This window comes from Anopheles ziemanni, chromosome 2, assembly GCF_943734765.1.
Source record: "Anopheles ziemanni chromosome 2, idAnoZiCoDA_A2_x.2, whole genome shotgun sequence".
Classification (NCBI taxonomy): Eukaryota; Metazoa; Arthropoda; class Insecta; order Diptera; family Culicidae; genus Anopheles; species Anopheles ziemanni.
The window spans coordinates 26,068,598-26,085,101 of record NC_080705.1 but is presented as its reverse complement, the minus strand read 5'-3'; the positions used below and the strand labels follow the sequence as shown (position 1 = coordinate 26,085,101).

At 44.4% G+C, this 16,504-nt stretch overlaps 2 protein-coding genes across 2 annotated transcripts; both read left to right on the top strand.

The window, feature by feature from the left end:
• Positions 1-7,605: 7,605 nt before the first annotated feature.
• Positions 7,606-9,668, top strand: LOC131289887 (lysophospholipid acyltransferase 7). Its single transcript, XM_058319230.1, has 3 exons — positions 7,606-7,947; positions 8,018-8,486; positions 8,569-9,668. Exons 1-3 carry the CDS (start codon positions 7,739-7,741, stop codon positions 9,325-9,327), a joined length of 1,437 nt encoding a protein of 478 aa, XP_058175213.1. The 5' UTR covers positions 7,606-7,738; the 3' UTR covers positions 9,328-9,668.
• A 987-nt stretch (positions 9,669-10,655) lies between these two features.
• Positions 10,656-13,997, top strand: LOC131281008 (probable GDP-L-fucose synthase). Its single transcript, XM_058310261.1, has 4 exons — positions 10,656-10,853; positions 12,975-13,218; positions 13,282-13,506; positions 13,579-13,997. The coding sequence occupies exons 1-4, from the start codon at positions 10,726-10,728 to the stop codon at positions 13,951-13,953; spliced, it is 972 nt and encodes a 323-aa protein (XP_058166244.1). The 5' UTR covers positions 10,656-10,725; the 3' UTR covers positions 13,954-13,997.
• The last annotated feature ends 2,507 nt before the right edge of the window (positions 13,998-16,504 follow it).

Sequence of the window (16,504 nt, the reverse complement as noted above, 5' to 3'; positions counted from 1 at the left end):
TGAATTCCGCAATAAGTGGCATCAGTTAGGGCCATTTTTAGACTGTAAAAAAGAAGAAAAAAGAAAAACACATGTATGAGTTATCGGACACTTGAGGCACCAAATGCTCGAACGAACCATTTTTTAGGGGGAAAACCCTTCGCCAAGCGGACGTTCAACTGCGTGAAACGATCGGGTCGAGGTCATGAACGCGTTGGCTTCCGGGTTTCTTGGTAGGATCACACACTGTTAACCTTTGGTCAAATCAACAAATCTCCCCACAAATCATCCGGCGATAGAAAAGTGTTTGTCCCGGCTTCGAAGCAAACAAAAGCCATTTGGAACCTTTGGACTCTTTGATTCAGACGCCCTTTTTTCCGCTAGGAATGTGTATTTGGAATATGTCTACCCAGCCTACTGCAACGCCTTACTAAATTGAAGCAAATGGATTTAAATTGTGCCCGGTTCCTGACCCGTTTTACTCAGCCCGGTTGCATCTCGGTGGGTTTATGTCGAACAGAGATGCTGCACTGGCCTTCGATACAATGCAACCGGGCGCAGTCCGATCCCTGCTGTTAATCCTCGAGAGCAAACTCTCTCTCGGCCGGTTACAACAAATCGAGCTTCTCTCACGTCCTCTCGGCCGGCCGTTCATACAATCATGCACAACCATCAGTCTCTCAAGGTTTAAATCCTTCGCATAAAATCGCCGGGCGGTTCATTCCTAGTGCATCCCACGCTCTATGGTGTACCCGGGGTAGGGAAATTCCACTTCCTTCTAGAATGTAATCCATGCTTTCGGCGGACGATTCGTAACGCAAGGGATCAATCTACCTGTTGCGGCTGCATCCTACATCAACCCTGCCCTCCGGGCCTTTCTTTGCGATCATTAGCAAGGTTATTCGGTTTTGCAAAATGTTTACCTGCCAGGATTGATGGTTGTAAAATGTTCTCAGCAGCCCTTCGGATGGGATGAGTTTTATTCCATTTCGTGGTTCATTTTCAACCACTTTCTTTTCCTCACGTGTGCTGCAATCAAGTTTACCGACAAGGCCTACTACTGTGCGCATGGTTTTGGACCAAAACAACCCGTAGTTTGACACCTAGTAGGTGGGCAACTGTTGTAAAAACACGCTCGCACAGTGGTGTTGCGGCTGGGCAAAAGGGATATGCATCGAAACACAAGATGTATAACTTGGATCAAATTTAAATTTCAAATACCTGGACCATTACACTTTTGAGATGTGATGTTAAAAGGCATACAACCACGAAGAAGACCTACCATACATTTTACTCTTATTTCAGGCTTTTTAATATTAGTTTATGTAAGCAGGCCCTAGAAGAACCTTTATGGATTGCGATGGCCAAGATGGATTACGTAAAATCCAAAACCCTGATTTATATTTTATTTTAAACAATCATCTATCTAGCATCAATCAAAGCACCGTTGGACACTCCCAACGAGTCATCGGTAGGGTCGATGGTCCTTTCCCGTTGATAATTGTCGGATGTTGGAGTTAAAAGCCATAACAAGTATCTTCGCGAGCACGAACGCCTCAAGAAACTGCCATCAGCAGCAATTTTGAGCATCGATGGAGCGCGGAAATTTGTTGCAAATAAACCCTCTGAGGGAGACCATCTCGGAACTCGTGACGTTGTGAAAAGAAAGGAAACGAAATGCCACCGAAAGACACACACACGAGCCTGGTAGCGCAATAAGATGACACTAAGGTAGGACAAAAAGAAATAGGCACAAAAAATGCACGATAAACTGGAAGATGAAGAAATGGGCCTGCACACCCTCCCCACCCCCAACACAATTTTTCACTCCATTTATCTCTTTCTCCACGCGTCATAGCCTTCGCGCTTTATATCGACTTTCTGCTGTCCTTTTCTTCGCCGGCACACCGGGCGGGAGAAAGTAGTGAAAGATGTAATAACGCGATCTTCAGCGGAGGAGACCTGCGTCATCATCAACATCATCAGCATGGGCCCCGCCGGCCAAGACGTGCACAACGCCAAGTTGCCATGCAGCAAAAACCCCTTTTTCCCTCACCGGCTCTCGAACTCGTGGCAGGATTTTTTACCTTCCGAAACAGTCCATCATTATTTTATTTCGTTGAATATAGCGTCGCTGTACGTCGCGTGAACGCAACAACCACAACAGGATAGGTGGTGAGGGAAAACAAGCCCGTCGTTTCCCCGTTAGACGATTATGTGAGCATCCGCGAGTCGTGATGTTGGGGCGTGAAATTGCGCCACACAAGCGTGTGCGTGTGTGTGTGTGCTCCGTCAGCGCAACGGATTTGGCGTAGAAAGCGTCCACCTTCAAATTGCCCGCGCGGGAGAGAAAACACCTCGTCGCCGGCGTTGACAATGAAAACATTTTTCAATTAAACGCGCCATGCGCGACCTTCCCAGTTCTCCAGTCGCCCGTCAGGGGATGTGTTTGAGTGTTGCGGTTATGCAGCAAAACTTCACAAGGGCGCACCAATGTTGTAAAACAATGTTGACCACCCACCTCCACCCACCAGGGATTGCCAACTTAACGAACCCCTGTGTCCAGCGGGACGGCTGCGGTACCAATTGACCCGAGTCGATTTTTGTGTGCAGGGGTGCGGCTAATCAGGAAGCAACTATTTGACCAACTTCGTCCTCCGCTCCGATCGGGTCACGGGGACACGGCCCACGGGATGCCAATTCCCACCGCGTACATGATGATGTTCTCCTTTCTCGCCTCATTCGCATCGTAATCGCTGTTGTTTGATGGGGAATTATGTTTTTGCCGTAATAACCTTCCCCTGTGTGTCATGGGTGTTTTATTTTTTTATTTTCCCCATTTCAGCTTGCGTTCACCGGATTAATTTCGAGCGTTTACGTCACACTCTGGTCGCTGATAATATTCCGACGCATGAAGTAACGAACGCTGGTGAGTACGAAAAAGCAGCTGACGAGCACCCTTGCCCCATCCGGAGCGAGATTTTTGGGAATCTTCTCGATGCTTCCCAGACAGATTAATGTTCATTTTTCCTTCTTTCAAGTGGTATCAAAAATGTGAACCTTTTCAGTTTTTTTCCCATCGGCCATCGAGTTTTCAGGTCTGTTTTAAACGAAGTGCGGCATTCTGAAAAGAGCTCCCAAAAATGGATCTGCTTATCTCACCCATAAACAATAATATCGATCATTTTCATAAACCCATGGCATGGAGAAGCATTTTCCAATCTCAACCCAGGACTACCGCTTTGGTGAAATTTTGTGCTGAAAATATTTGCCATCAAAGTCCCATTTTCAAGGCCCTGGGACCTTTGTCTGCCTACACAAGTTGGTTCAATGTCGAAGGAAAGGCTTTTCCCAAACCAAACCAACCAACCGGAACATCGTCATGTGTGGGGTGGGGGAGAAGGGGGTGGCGCTAACCTGTTGTTGGCAGCTGGTTTTCATCAAAAACGGAGCCAGCATCCCCCATTCTTGTATCTCGCTCGATCGCTCACCAGCTATCTCTCTGTTGAATTCTCTCATCTCTGTTTGTTTTCCTGAGCATACATATGCTCGGGTAATATTCGTATTCGTGAGCCTTAATGCCTCGGGTTGGGTTTCTACTCCACTGGTTCCATCTTCCCCCACGTTGGACAGATCCATCACTCGTATCGATTCTGTTCAGCGATTTCAGATACGTAACAATGAATGCCAAGGGAAAGGACTGGAAGCAGGAAGAGAGGCCGAGAAAGGGGACTAAAATTGTCGACCGTTCGTGGTTCGAACGGTATCCACCCGCGAAACATAATAATAAAGGGGGTGGAGGTTCGGGTTTTAGACGCGCGAAACGCCAAAAGCAACGGGTTTCGGGAATGAAATGTTTTGGGCCAGGGGTGGAGGCCACATCGTGAATTCCATTCCAGTCCGCCTGGACGGGTTGGGGTATGGATGTGTTGAGGTTTTGGAGGAGAGATGTTCCGGGGTGTCCCCACTTTGGACGTTGTTGTGTACGAAGCGTGCGTTGGACAGCCATCCATTCTCGTAGGTTTAAAGGCACACACACACACACCCTCACCAGTAGAGACTTACGCATAGAAATGCGGAATCGCGACAACCGGGAACCGGCCAGTGTACGATTCATTGCATCGTTCAGAGACGTTCTGTCCTCTTCGGTGCCGATTTGATTTCCATCTCACTCATCTCTATTGTGCCACATGCTCTGGACACCTCCACCGTTCGTACACCCGATACACCCGATGATGCATTCTTTCGATACCACCTTAAAGGTCCAAAGAAAATGAATTTTCATCGCAATTGTTTCGATTTTCGCCCCACGCTTGCGACGTTAGTCGTTCGTTTTGCACCGTATCTGTTCCGGTGCATTCCAGATGCCTAAACAAAAACGCACACATCGATACGAGATGTGCATCCCCACACCCGGTGCATCTGGGATGGGCGGTGCACAGTGGCTAACCGAGCGGCTTTTGGAGGAGTTTTGCGTTTTCCATGAACGATTGCACAAGACCAAACATTTATCTTGAAGAAGTTGTCAAGTTTTCTTATGAAACTGAGAAGATTTTCTTAAGGTAAACTTTACTAAAATTACTGGAATATATTTTAAGCCCGTTTGTCCGCCCAGTGAGCCACTGTGGTGGCTATCAGTCCACGGGATCCAGAAGAAAACTCTCCTGGCCTGTTTCATTCCCCCATCGATGGTTTACAGTTCTGTCTTCACGCCGGTTCCACCTTTTCTTCTTCTTCAGTTTCCCATCTGCTTGTTGCTTAACCGTATCTTGTGCTGCCACCGCCTGTGTTCGTAGCTCATTTTTCATTTCTCTTTCGCATTGTTTCATTTAAACGCGGTTCGCGAAGCCGCAGCTGCTGCTGAGGCTGTTCTTCGCGCAGTACCCATCATCAACATTTTTCCAGTCAATCATTTCTCTTCGACGATTGCTGGGCGTCTCTTTCTCTCGCGTTTCTTCCTGCGCCACGCTAATTTGCTTCTCCTCTGGTATCTTCCGTATGATATTGCTTCCCCCCCTAGGCCGCTGGGCTAGGAAGGGAGATTCCGCAACAACAACAAAAAAAAACTACCGCTTTTTCACACCATCCGAACCGGTCCTGGCCCGGGGGGAGTGGGAATCGAGGAGTGAGGACCATCCATTTCTCTAGCCCTGTTTTCTCCACCTTTTGCTGTCTCCTAGGGGAAGCGCTGGGCCTCCCCCTGGAGGTCTGGAACTGGGATTTTGGCTACCCCGCAATGGAAAAGTGTGCGATTTGTGAGACGGCAACTGTGCATGCTCCGAGCTCGATGTTGCCCAATATGTACGCTTTACTAATGATGCTACCCGTTGGTTTTCGTACCACAGTACCGTTTGGTAGGGGCCATGCTAAAAAGAAAAACCGTCTCGATTCAACAAGTCGAACTCCGATTCCGACCAGCATCGTGCTGACCCACTGCTGGCGAGTGGAGCATTACTGGTGGTGGTACTTACTGTTGATTCATTCGACGAATCTTTTATATGCCGGGTTAATCATAGTTAACAGCATCTTTTGAATGGAACGATAATCCGTCGCCCACAGCAACCACCCGCAACCAGTCGTGTGTGCATTAGTGGTCGTTCCGCAAACCCCTTGTGATAAGCGGATGGAATGCATTCAGGATGCAACACAACACACGACATCCAACCCACCTACCCCACCCGTACACGACGAACACAAAGGAAGTTAAAGCTCAGAATACAAGAAGGAAATACAAACCTCGATTGTTTATTTTACTGCATTCTCGGACGTTCGCAGACGTTACTTCACGGACGGGCGGGCGGGCGAAGGTGTTTCGCGCGGACACGATTGTGTAGACAACACAACCAACAACAACAACAACAACAACAACCACAGCACAAAAACACGCCAGCACACAATGTAGACACACACACACAAACACAAGCACCGTGCAACACACTTTCTTCCGCAATAGGTGGTGCGTTTCGGTTTCACTCGATATGCAAAAAAGTGCACCAGCTCTTGCGCCTGCCGACGTTCGGATGCGATGTACCGTTGTGTGCGAGAAGCCTCCCGCGTTGTGCGGGGACGGCTACGCAAATGGTGGTGCTGGCAAGCTGGATCGCTTTGTGCAGCTTTTTGCTTCAAAGATAACTTCAAGACACATTCAAAATGTTTGCAAGGAGCATGTGGCGGCTACTACACGGAAAACATGTTGCCAATATTATGATTATGCGTTGATGATAATTGGCATGGTGGCGCACTCGGCCAGCTACCTCTTGTTGGCAGTAACCATTTCTAAACTGGTTCAGTCCAGCGGAGCAGGCTCCACACGGAACGAGAATGACCTATGGCCCGCGGGGCGCGCGGAACACCGTTGCTGGCATTCGGGGTCGGGAATCTTGTTTCGCGTGTCGAATGCACACATCCGCCCAGAGACACAGCACTTGGCACTTGGAACACAAGCATACCATTCTTCCTTCCTCACTGCACCCACCCAGCGGTTTGGGGGGTGGGGAATGCGTACACAAAATACACAAGCACCTACTTTGATGGCGAATTCGGATGACTGCTGACTAATCGTCTTCACGACACGGCTAAAAGGAATGCTATGGCATTATTACACCAAACGCGTAAGCGTACGATGGAAAACCTGGAACACACGACACGACGACGCGTCTACCATAACCGTTCACCGTCACTGCACGCGCTAGGGATGCACTTTCTGTGGCGAGGCGAGACCACCTGAGGGCCGATATCTAAAATGCAAGCGTTTCCTTTGTCGATTCGACTGTAACTTTGCAACCTACCGCGGCAACGATGTCCGCATAGCTGCTGGTTACTTACGTTGCTATTCCAGCTCTGCTGCTTTCCCACTCTGCGTGAAGGAGCTAGTGTTGGCAGAATCGGGATTTGGAAGTGTTGAAGATTCGCTCCCTAGAGGGATTCCATAGATTTGAATCCCATTTGACGGATTCCAAAGATTCGAATCTCATCTTACGGGACCCCCTTTTTTTAGTCGCATGATCTACTCTAGTGAAAGAATCGAAGAGATTAGTTAGTTTGTTCAGACCCGGCTCCGAAGCGATTAGTTTGGAGCAGTTAGTTCGGAACCGGTTCCGGAGCCAACTCCAAAATTTGTCAGAGTTTGATGGGAGTCGATTTTCCCATCGCTTTGTATGACTCGTTTTGTGAATTTGTTTTTTTCCTCCAAATGACAGCTTTTACGTTGCTGACCACGGTAGCTATAACATTTGTTCTAGTAACCTTGTTGCTGGTGACGCTTCGAAGGTAGGCGTAATTTCGGCTTGGGGTAGGTCTAATCGGAGCTGTCATTTTAAAAGACCCGTTGTGTTAAAATATTTATAGTTTATATAAAAAAGCTATTTTAAGTCTGTTCGTGAAAAATAATCGCACTTTATCGTACAAAACAGTTGTTCTTTGTATCTTAATTTTCGTATTTTTTTAGAATGAGAACCTCTTCAGCAAAAGCGCACGGGTTGTACTAAAACAGCTCAGTTCTAAATTTCGTACAGTTTTGTTTATGTTTTGTCGTGCTGTGCACCCCCATGTGGAAAAGAGCATTCAACTTTGGTCCGTGCATTTTGTTGATAACCACTTTCGGCCGTGCACCGTCTGGTTCGACTTAGTTCTCGATCAGACCATCGACTGCCCACGCTTTACGTAATCAATGAAGCGGTGAATTTGTTTTGAAATTCGAAGTGAACATTCTGCGGCGGACATTACTCTCTAGTTGCGCCTCGAAGTGTGGACACACGCGATGAAGGACGATATCATCTACCTGGTGCTGTTGGCAGCATGTATCGGATTTGGACAGTTTTATCGGAAATTTTCCGATCCAGAGCAGAAGAAGCTGGTCGGAACCGCCGTTGGACTGTTGGTGGTGCTGTCGGTGAGCGGGTTCCACATGCTGCACATGCTTTTCTGTTATCTCGTCAGTGCACTGCTGATAATCTATGCTAGCCCGAGGTAAGCGTGACAAAAAATCGCTCGAACCATGCTCGACTTTGATAGAGGGATTATTTTTCTTCATTTCTAGGATTTGTCATCTGGCCTGTTTCGGGTTCATGTTCGGTTATTTATTTTTCTTCCGTTCATTAGCCTTTCTGGGCTACGATACGCCACCGGGACACACAAATATGATACAGATGATTCTTACCCTGAAACTCGTTGGGTTGGCGTTCGAAGTAAATAATGCAGCCACAAAGTCGAAGGACGTAGAGGAAAAAAGAAAAAAGGCGGCCAATGGGGACCAACCTCCCGTTCCGACTTTGCATGAAGTCGATCGTGCCCTCCTGAAGTTGGACATGCTGGATATCTTCCACTACAGCTTTAACTATGTCGGAGTGCTAACGGGGCCATACATAACATTCAAAACGTACCGTGATGCTATTTACCTACCGTTCAGTGGTAAAGCGGACTGCATTGGGGCGACGGTGGAAAAGCTGAAGGTTATCCCCCTCTACGCGGGACTGTTTCTTCTAGTGTCGTACATTTGGCCGCTTCAGGTAATCCGAACGGGTGAAGCCTCTGCAGTGTTTATCCCTTCGTTTGCTTGTCATTTAACCCTGCTAATCCTTTTGCTTGCAGTATGCCATGGAAAACGAGTTCTACGAGGAACGCTCGTTCATCTACCGACTGATGTACGTTTGGCCGACATTCTTCATTTTCCGAATGCGTATTTACACGGGTATCCTGCTCAGTGAGTGCGTTTGTACAATGGCAGGGGTTGGCGCGTATCCCACCGTTTTCGTCAACAAACCGGGCCATGGTCCAAGCAAGGAAGATTACACCGCCCTAGTGGACAGCGAATCGTCGCTGGAATATGACTTTGAGGCTGTTCGCAATATCGATGTGATAAATACTGAACGCTGCTGGACATTCCGTGAGGCTATGAAGTATTGGAACATGTGTGTACAGTACTGGATGGCGATGTACGTGTACAAACGGTTCCCTAGCAAGAAGTATCGCACACTGGTCACTCTGGCCGTTAGCGCCATATGGCACGGCGTGTACGCTGGTTACTATTTTTGCATCTGCGGAGCACCATTTTATCTTCCCATCGAAGATCTTTACGTAAAATTGTTCATCAAGGATGCAACCGGCCAGCGTCGGATGGTATTAAATGTTCTGTGTTGGATCTCAAAGTTCTTCGCGTTCTCGTACTTGGGGATTGCTTTTCTGCTTTTGACCGTCGACAAAATTTGGTACTACTATAGCTCGGTATACTTTATCGGGTACGTTTTGTGGATAGCACTGTACGGCGTAGGCGTAATGATAGCGAAGCAGAGAAAGGCCAATGCGAAGCGCGAAGAACGACTGCTACAAGAGGCTATGAAAAAGGACTAGTATTAGCGCAAGGTTTAGGGCACTTTTTTAAGTGTAAATTATTTGCTTTTCACTTTCACGTACGTTACAAAATAAGCATAGGGATGAACAATCCGTATGTGTTCTCGGGTATTTTTACATTCGTTGTTTGAGGCTACCGGTCTGTATTCTAGTATGTTAGGTGAAGTTTACTCATTCATTGTTCATGTTTCATGTAGATTTGCTCATGTTAATATACAGGTAAAAGGCTCAATAAGGTTTTGGTCAATTTATGGCTTTATTTTCTGTTGATTGTCGATAACGCACATTAGCAACTGATTACCATATTTCTATAACCGTCAAATAAAAGATTTATCACGTGTTGCTAGAGTATTTTGTCTTGTTGATGTTTTTCTTTCATTCGGAACAAATCGTGCAAATTAGCGTAACTAAATTTAGACTGTATATAGAAGAACCACTCCGAAATCATACAAATATCCCGTTGATATGTGGAGAGTCATTCTATTTATACTTGATGGTTTAATGGACTGGCTCAAGATAATCTAAAACAAAAATACCAGATAGTGAAACCCGATGCTTCCCAAATTATTTGTTCTTGAGGTAGTCGCATTGCTTCATCGTGGTAAAATCGGTCAGTAAGAACAGCACTATCAATTGACCGCGATGGAACATACGGCATATACTGTGCTGTGTTATAATTTAAGCAGGACCAAAAATTCCTTAAATAAACTGGTGAGTTAGAGATCACAATCGTGAACGTTGACCTAGAGGCTAGGAGAACATTCCATCATTCAATTGAAGTGCGGCTTATCTTGCATGATAACATATGATAACAATTTAAAAAAAATCTCGTCTTATGACAGCTCTGTTTATGATTACAATTTAAACATATCCTTTGCTACTTTACTCAATATGTGATATAACGGTCATTTCATAAATTACTGCACATTGCCTACGAAGCACACATTTGCCGTACTGCTGCATGGTAAAAAATGATTTTGCAATAAAATAGTCGAGTTGACGAATCACTAATAAAGTGATGAGGAAACTGAATCCCTACATGGATTCGAATCTTTCGATTCAAATCCATTCTGAGATCCGGATCTTTGAATCCGAGTCCCAATCCGTCATATCATGCGTGCCTACCAAATTTACCGATTTTTCATATTATTTGTTACTTTAACAATTGTACAATCAATCATTGGGATCCAAATCTTTAGAATCTGTCAGATGGGATTCGAATCTTTAGAATCCGTCAAATGGGATTCGAATCTTTAGAATCCGTCTAGGGATCGAATCTTCGAATCTTCCGAATCCCGATTCTGCCAACACTACTGCCAACAGTAGAAGATATAAACATCGAAATCAAGTGTGCTATTTACAGTATTAAATTGCTTTGCCTGGTGTTAACTCCCAGAAATGAGCAAAGTAGTGCTAGTCACCGGTGGCACCGGTTTAATAGGAAAAGCTATTGAAACAGTTATCAGCGCACAGAAACCGGAAAACGAACGATGGATATTCGCTGGATCAAAGGACGCCGATCTCACGTAAGTTTTGCACAACTGCGACGTCATCGGTTGCACACGTGTACAAGTTTTTGTTTTTCAATAGTTATTAAACATGATGAAAAGTGGTTTACCACAAACTTCGTCAAACGGGCAATGAATCGCACGGATCCCAGTGAACCAAACCAGTGCGAAATCTCAACCTCACAATAACATTATACTACATTGACGGGTTATCTCAACTTGTTTCCTACTTGTATAGTCATGATCTTGTTGGTCAGGCAAGATACTGTGGTCAGTTCATCTTTGCCTCCAGTCTTCTTATCTCAACAGAAGCACTATTTTCGCTAAACTGTTTTGTATTCCATTTCAAGCCTAATCGTTCTCTCACGGTTAGTGTTTAGAAATCAATTTATAATCGCCGTTACTATCAGGCATCCTATAGGAACAGCCCATCCTTAATATCAACGATCATTCCATAAATTCTATCTCGTGAAATTTACGTGTGATCATTAACTTTAGGATACTCCCCTTGATTAACAGGAATATATTTCGCATATTTAGTAGCAACGAATCCGGTGGCAGCAATCACCAAATTCGTAACTAACAATATGAAATATAATTTATTACATGCACATCATGTCTACCTGTTAAAGACTCGTTATGCCTTAAATTTAGAGCATAATCCTTTTTAATGTGAAATTGCTTTACATCCTTTATTTAACTGTAACTCTTCAACTTGCCGGTGTACCTCGTTATCCATTCGCGGTATTTACTAACATCGGTTAACACGGTCAATGAATGACACTATTCCTCGCAAGAACCATGTACCGTTCATGTTGAAAAACATGCCTCCTCCGCTATCGCCGTTGCATGCACTGACACCAAGTTTTTCCAGCCAATTGCATTGCATATTTTCAATGCTTGATGTGCATGTTTCGCATGTTCGCATGTTCAAATCCAACTATAGTCCCTTGTTTTGTCTACATCTCGGTTCGTGTACCCGTCGACATTGTCCCAAAAGGCGCATAGATTGAACAATTGATGTACTTGAACCGTGTTCGGATGAATCAAATCCAACTATAGTCCCTTGTTTTGTCTCGGTTCGTGTACCCGACAACATTGTCCCAAAAGGCGCATAGATTGAACAAAATACGTTATTTTATAATCTAATATTTTTTCGTTGAATTGATAGCCAACTCGTTCAAATGGATATTTTAGCCTGAAAAGGGAATATTTGTAACTGCTGCCCATTGGAGGGCAGTTAAGTAAAGTTACAATATTAGTTATCTATCTGTTTGCTTGCTTTGGTCATCGCAGTACAAAGTGCAACGATTATTTGTAGATCATTGTATTTTATACGTCCCTTCAACATATTCTAATGCTTGTATGCTAACATATCATTTTGGCATCCTATGCTTTATTATGCCTTCCATGGGAAGCAATCACCCCATGGGGTTCAAGTTACACTGATAGGGCCAACGGTTCCCGAGTGAACTTACTGATAAGCGATACATGTGTTTGCTGTTTGCGAAACCAGTGTAATATTCGGGGTGCCTTAAGAAACCGCGAGCCGATGCAGTTGCTCGAGATTTCTTTTTTTTTGCCGTTTGGCCCGATTGAGGTTTCTTTCTAATGATGCTCTGTTTTTTTTTTGGACGCTGATAAAGTTAGTAGTTGTTCTGAGCGATGTCGTTTTCCTGTGCTATTATCATTCAAAACTCTTATCAGCCTATGCCATGTTTGAACCAAAGAACATTCGGAACAACGGGCTGGTTTCGTGAGAGAAGTCGTTAGACGTCAACGTTCGTCAGTGTTCGTTATAAGTTCGTTCATAAATGCACTGAAATAGTAGATTAATTTACATTTGGCGATCGTTTGGGTTTGCGATTTTTTCAAATGATGCCAGCCACTATTTTTGCTGTTCAATATTCTTGATTCTTTGGCTTGGAAAAAAGGCAGCTGTATGGTGAGCTGTATGATGTTTGGTACCTTGAAAACAATAAACATCCCAACAAATGCTAATTCCAAGTGTGTTCCATTGCTTTGTTTACTGTACGAATAAAAACCTCATCTGATACGCTTTTAACACTAATAAATGTCCGTTGATAAAAAGGAATCGACTTGACCACTCCCTCGCCTGGTTTTTCGATTTTTTTCCAGCGATCTAGCGGCCACGAGGAAAATGTTCGAACAACATCAACCAACGCACGTGGTGCACTTGGCCGCTATGGTCGGCGGGTTATTTCACAACATGAGCAACAACATCGATTTCCTGCGAAAGAATATACTCATCAATGACAACGTGCTGCTCGCTAGCCACGAAACGCACGTGCAGAAAGTGGTGTCCTGCCTATCGACCTGCATTTTCCCCGATAAGACACCGTATCCCATCGACGAGACAATGGTTTGTATGGCGAAGTTTTGTTCCGGTTTATTCCTACAATGTATGGTTTTCTCTTCCCTTTAGATTCATAACGGACCTCCACATGATTCCAACTTTGGCTACAGTTACGCAAAACGCATGATCGATGTGTTGAACCGGGGCTACAATCAAAAGTACGGTGATATGTTCACTTCCGTCGTGCCTTGCAACGTGTTTGGACCGCACGATAATTTCGTGCCTTCCGTAAGCCATGTCATCCCTGGCATGATCCATCGTTTGCATGAACTTATTTACGTCAAGGATGCCGAGGTGCGTATACTAATATTTTCCTCATTTCGTTAAAGCTGCAAATGGCTAACATAAGCTTCACTTTATTCGCAGACACCCCAAGAAGACAAAGTATTCACGGTATACGGCACTGGAAAGCCCTTGCGGCAGTTTATCTACTCGCTCGATCTGGCCAAGCTCTTCATCTGGGTGCTGCGAAATTACGACAGCCCCGAGCCGATCATCCTCTCTGTGGACGAATCGGCCGAAGTATCCATCGCCCAGCTGGCGGAATCGCTTGTAAAAGCTTTCGACTTTAAGGGAAAAATCGAGTTCGACACAAGCAAGGCCGATGGTCAGCTTCGGAAGACGGCCTCGAATGCGAAACTGCGAACACATCTGCCCGAGTTCCAGTTCACCGACTTTGACGTTGCGATGAAGGAAACGGTACAGTGGTACATACAAAACTATGATCAGGCAAGGAAGTAGGGTGGTAAGTGAGTTTTATAAAACTACCGTACGCCAAGAGGGGGTCACAAACAGAAGAATCAAAAAAGGATTTCTTTCCCCAATCCCGTTGTACAGCAAATGAATCGTTTAATTTATATTTTGAATTGTTTTTTAGATGGTTTCATTTAACGCTGGGAATGTGGATAGTTTTGAGTTTGTTGTTGATAAAGGCGACTGGGCTTGAACTGTAATAGGAACACTTTTGACTGGATCTAAACAAGGATGTTTTCAGTTGTTTGATGTCTCAAACTCGGTGTGAGAAGTATGTTCATGGTTGACAAAACGGTACTCCAATTGGCCATTTCTCGGATATCATAAGCCACTTTATGTATTAGACCAAAGTAAAAGCTCTTACTCATCGTGATTAATAGACTTTTCTTTGTCCGTTCTATGGAAATTTTGCTCTTGCAAACATGTATCAGTTCTCTTATTCGAAAACTGATGTTCGGTTGTACGACAGATTTCTATTGAATGCATTCTCACAAACGTCATTCATGCCCCAAAGGCATTAGAAATTTGAGGATGGATTATAATTTTTGCCGCTTTCAAAAGCTGCGATTATCATCAGCTCCGTTCAGATGTTCCCGACCAACATGTACTGATTGCTGTTACATTGGTTGAGAAAACTATGATCCGCTATGCGAAAAGAATATTTGAGTATTTGAAAGTTTACTTAGATTTAATGTTCATTGTACTCTATTAACGGAACATTGAGTAAACCTCGCTGTTTCAGAGGCAGTCCTCTATTTAGTCCACGAACCTCTCTTCTATAGGATACTCTTGTTTCAAACATCCAGCCACGACGTGGATCATAAGTAGAGGACGATCCCTGAAGCTTCCACCATGTAGTTTCTGATGTCCCATCTGTTTGACGGCGGGAGCATGGTGGTGGCGGGTTCAACAATAGTTCTTTATGCGCACGGTCTATCCAAGGTAAGGTGTCTTATGATTTTGGCTAAGACTCCAAACGATATATCGTGGCTTGATACCGATTAAGAGATGGTCGATGTTCTTTTTTTTTTGTAACTTGGCCATCTTCTTCAACATTTGGCGTATGGTTGGGAGATCTGGCCTGGTGTGGTTTATTATGTTATGTTAACCCTCGACTGGGATTAGCCGTTCCAGATCGAGCTGCTGGAATATTTCGAGGTGGTATTTTTTAAATCGTCACTCTCTCTCTATATCTCGTGTAATTCCCGCAGCTCAATCTAAAACCTTCCATGAGCTGCTCCATCCCACAGTAAAGATTATTATTGATTGCAAAAATTTAGAGGAGTCCCGATTCCTTATTTTCACATCACTAATGGATGTGATCACTCATTAATTGATGGCAGATTCGTGTCTCTTCTGGACGGGAACGTTTCACTTCCTCTACGCTTCAGTATCTAATGCAGAAGTTTTACGGTTTTCCACTGTTCGACAAGTTATATTGCAACAACGACAGTTTATCTGAGTTTATCAAAAGAGCTCCTATTATGATTTTTAAGTCGCGTTCTTTCAATTATGTCCCAGCAAAGAGAAATTGGAAATAACGGTCTCTACGGACCCAACATAATTTTTCTTTCGTGAGGCATTTAAGTTATTAGATTTCGTGTACCCCGTAATTGGACTGTTATCATTGTGTTGTTGATTTTCACTGTTATCGAGCAAATAAAAGACTGGAATTATTTCCTAAAAACGACGAAAGCTTACAATATTTATTATGTACAGGTAATTAAATAATATTACAGATATAAGAAGATAGTAACGTTGCGTTATACTTTTACTTCACGCCTGTCAATATGTGTGTGTGTGTGTATGTGTTCGCCGATGAGTGTTTCATGCTTTATTATTTTCGATCTGACTGTACGTTTCAATGTAATTTAAATTCTAAACGATATTCTTTCATGCAATCTCCTAGCAAAAGGGAAGCGGGAGGTTGTTCGGTAATTCGGTGCTTCATGTAAACCTACGATGATGGATGGTTGTCATGCGTGTTGCTTTGATGGATGGGATACCCTTTTTTTAAACTATTTATTCCCCCCGCCAACTGGATATTCCCGGTCCACGGTGGTGGTGGCCGCGGCTGCGATGACTGTAGTGCTCTATATCGGGAATTCGGGGTGGGTGTATTCTACTTCTTCTATGATCAAGATACGAGCGCCTTATTTAATGCCTTACCATATAGCGGTGCATCCAATAAAGAGTCCCTTCCCTTTGCGTGTGGTGGTTAGAAAAGGGACCAATAAGTTTTGGAGGTGTAATGTCCACTTAAAGCTAGATCTAAGTATCAAAATAGAACTGCCAAAGAATGTCTGATTTCGGTTGGATGCAAAGCCGTTTGTTTTTTGGTGATCTACTAAGATATCACCCGAGAGTTGCACAACACATGGACTGGATCACGCTGGGTGGTGAAGTGGAACGACTCGTTTGTTTGTTTGATCTTCTCTCTCCGATCAGGTTTGATGGTTGTGAAATGGTTGGGAAAAACGTGTCTTAAGAATACTAGCACCACTAACCGAGTAGTGCAGTGTGTTAACATGTTTGTAAG

Coding starts and splice junctions, on each gene's coding strand:
- LOC131289887 (XM_058319230.1), top strand. CDS start 7,739: ATGAAGGACGATATCATCTACCTGGTGCTGTTGGCAGCATGTATCGGA. Junction 7,948..8,017: donor ATAATCTATGCTAGCCCGAG/GTAAGCGTGACA, acceptor CTTCATTTCTAG/GATTTGTCATCTGGCCTGTT. Junction 8,487..8,568: donor CGTACATTTGGCCGCTTCAG/GTAATCCGAACG, acceptor TTTTGCTTGCAG/TATGCCATGGAAAACGAGTT.
- LOC131281008 (XM_058310261.1), top strand. CDS start 10,726: ATGAGCAAAGTAGTGCTAGTCACCGGTGGCACCGGTTTAATAGGAAAA. Junction 10,854..12,974: donor TCAAAGGACGCCGATCTCAC/GTAAGTTTTGCA, acceptor ATTTTTTTCCAG/CGATCTAGCGGCCACGAGGA. Junction 13,219..13,281: donor ATCCCATCGACGAGACAATG/GTTTGTATGGCG, acceptor TCTTCCCTTTAG/ATTCATAACGGACCTCCACA.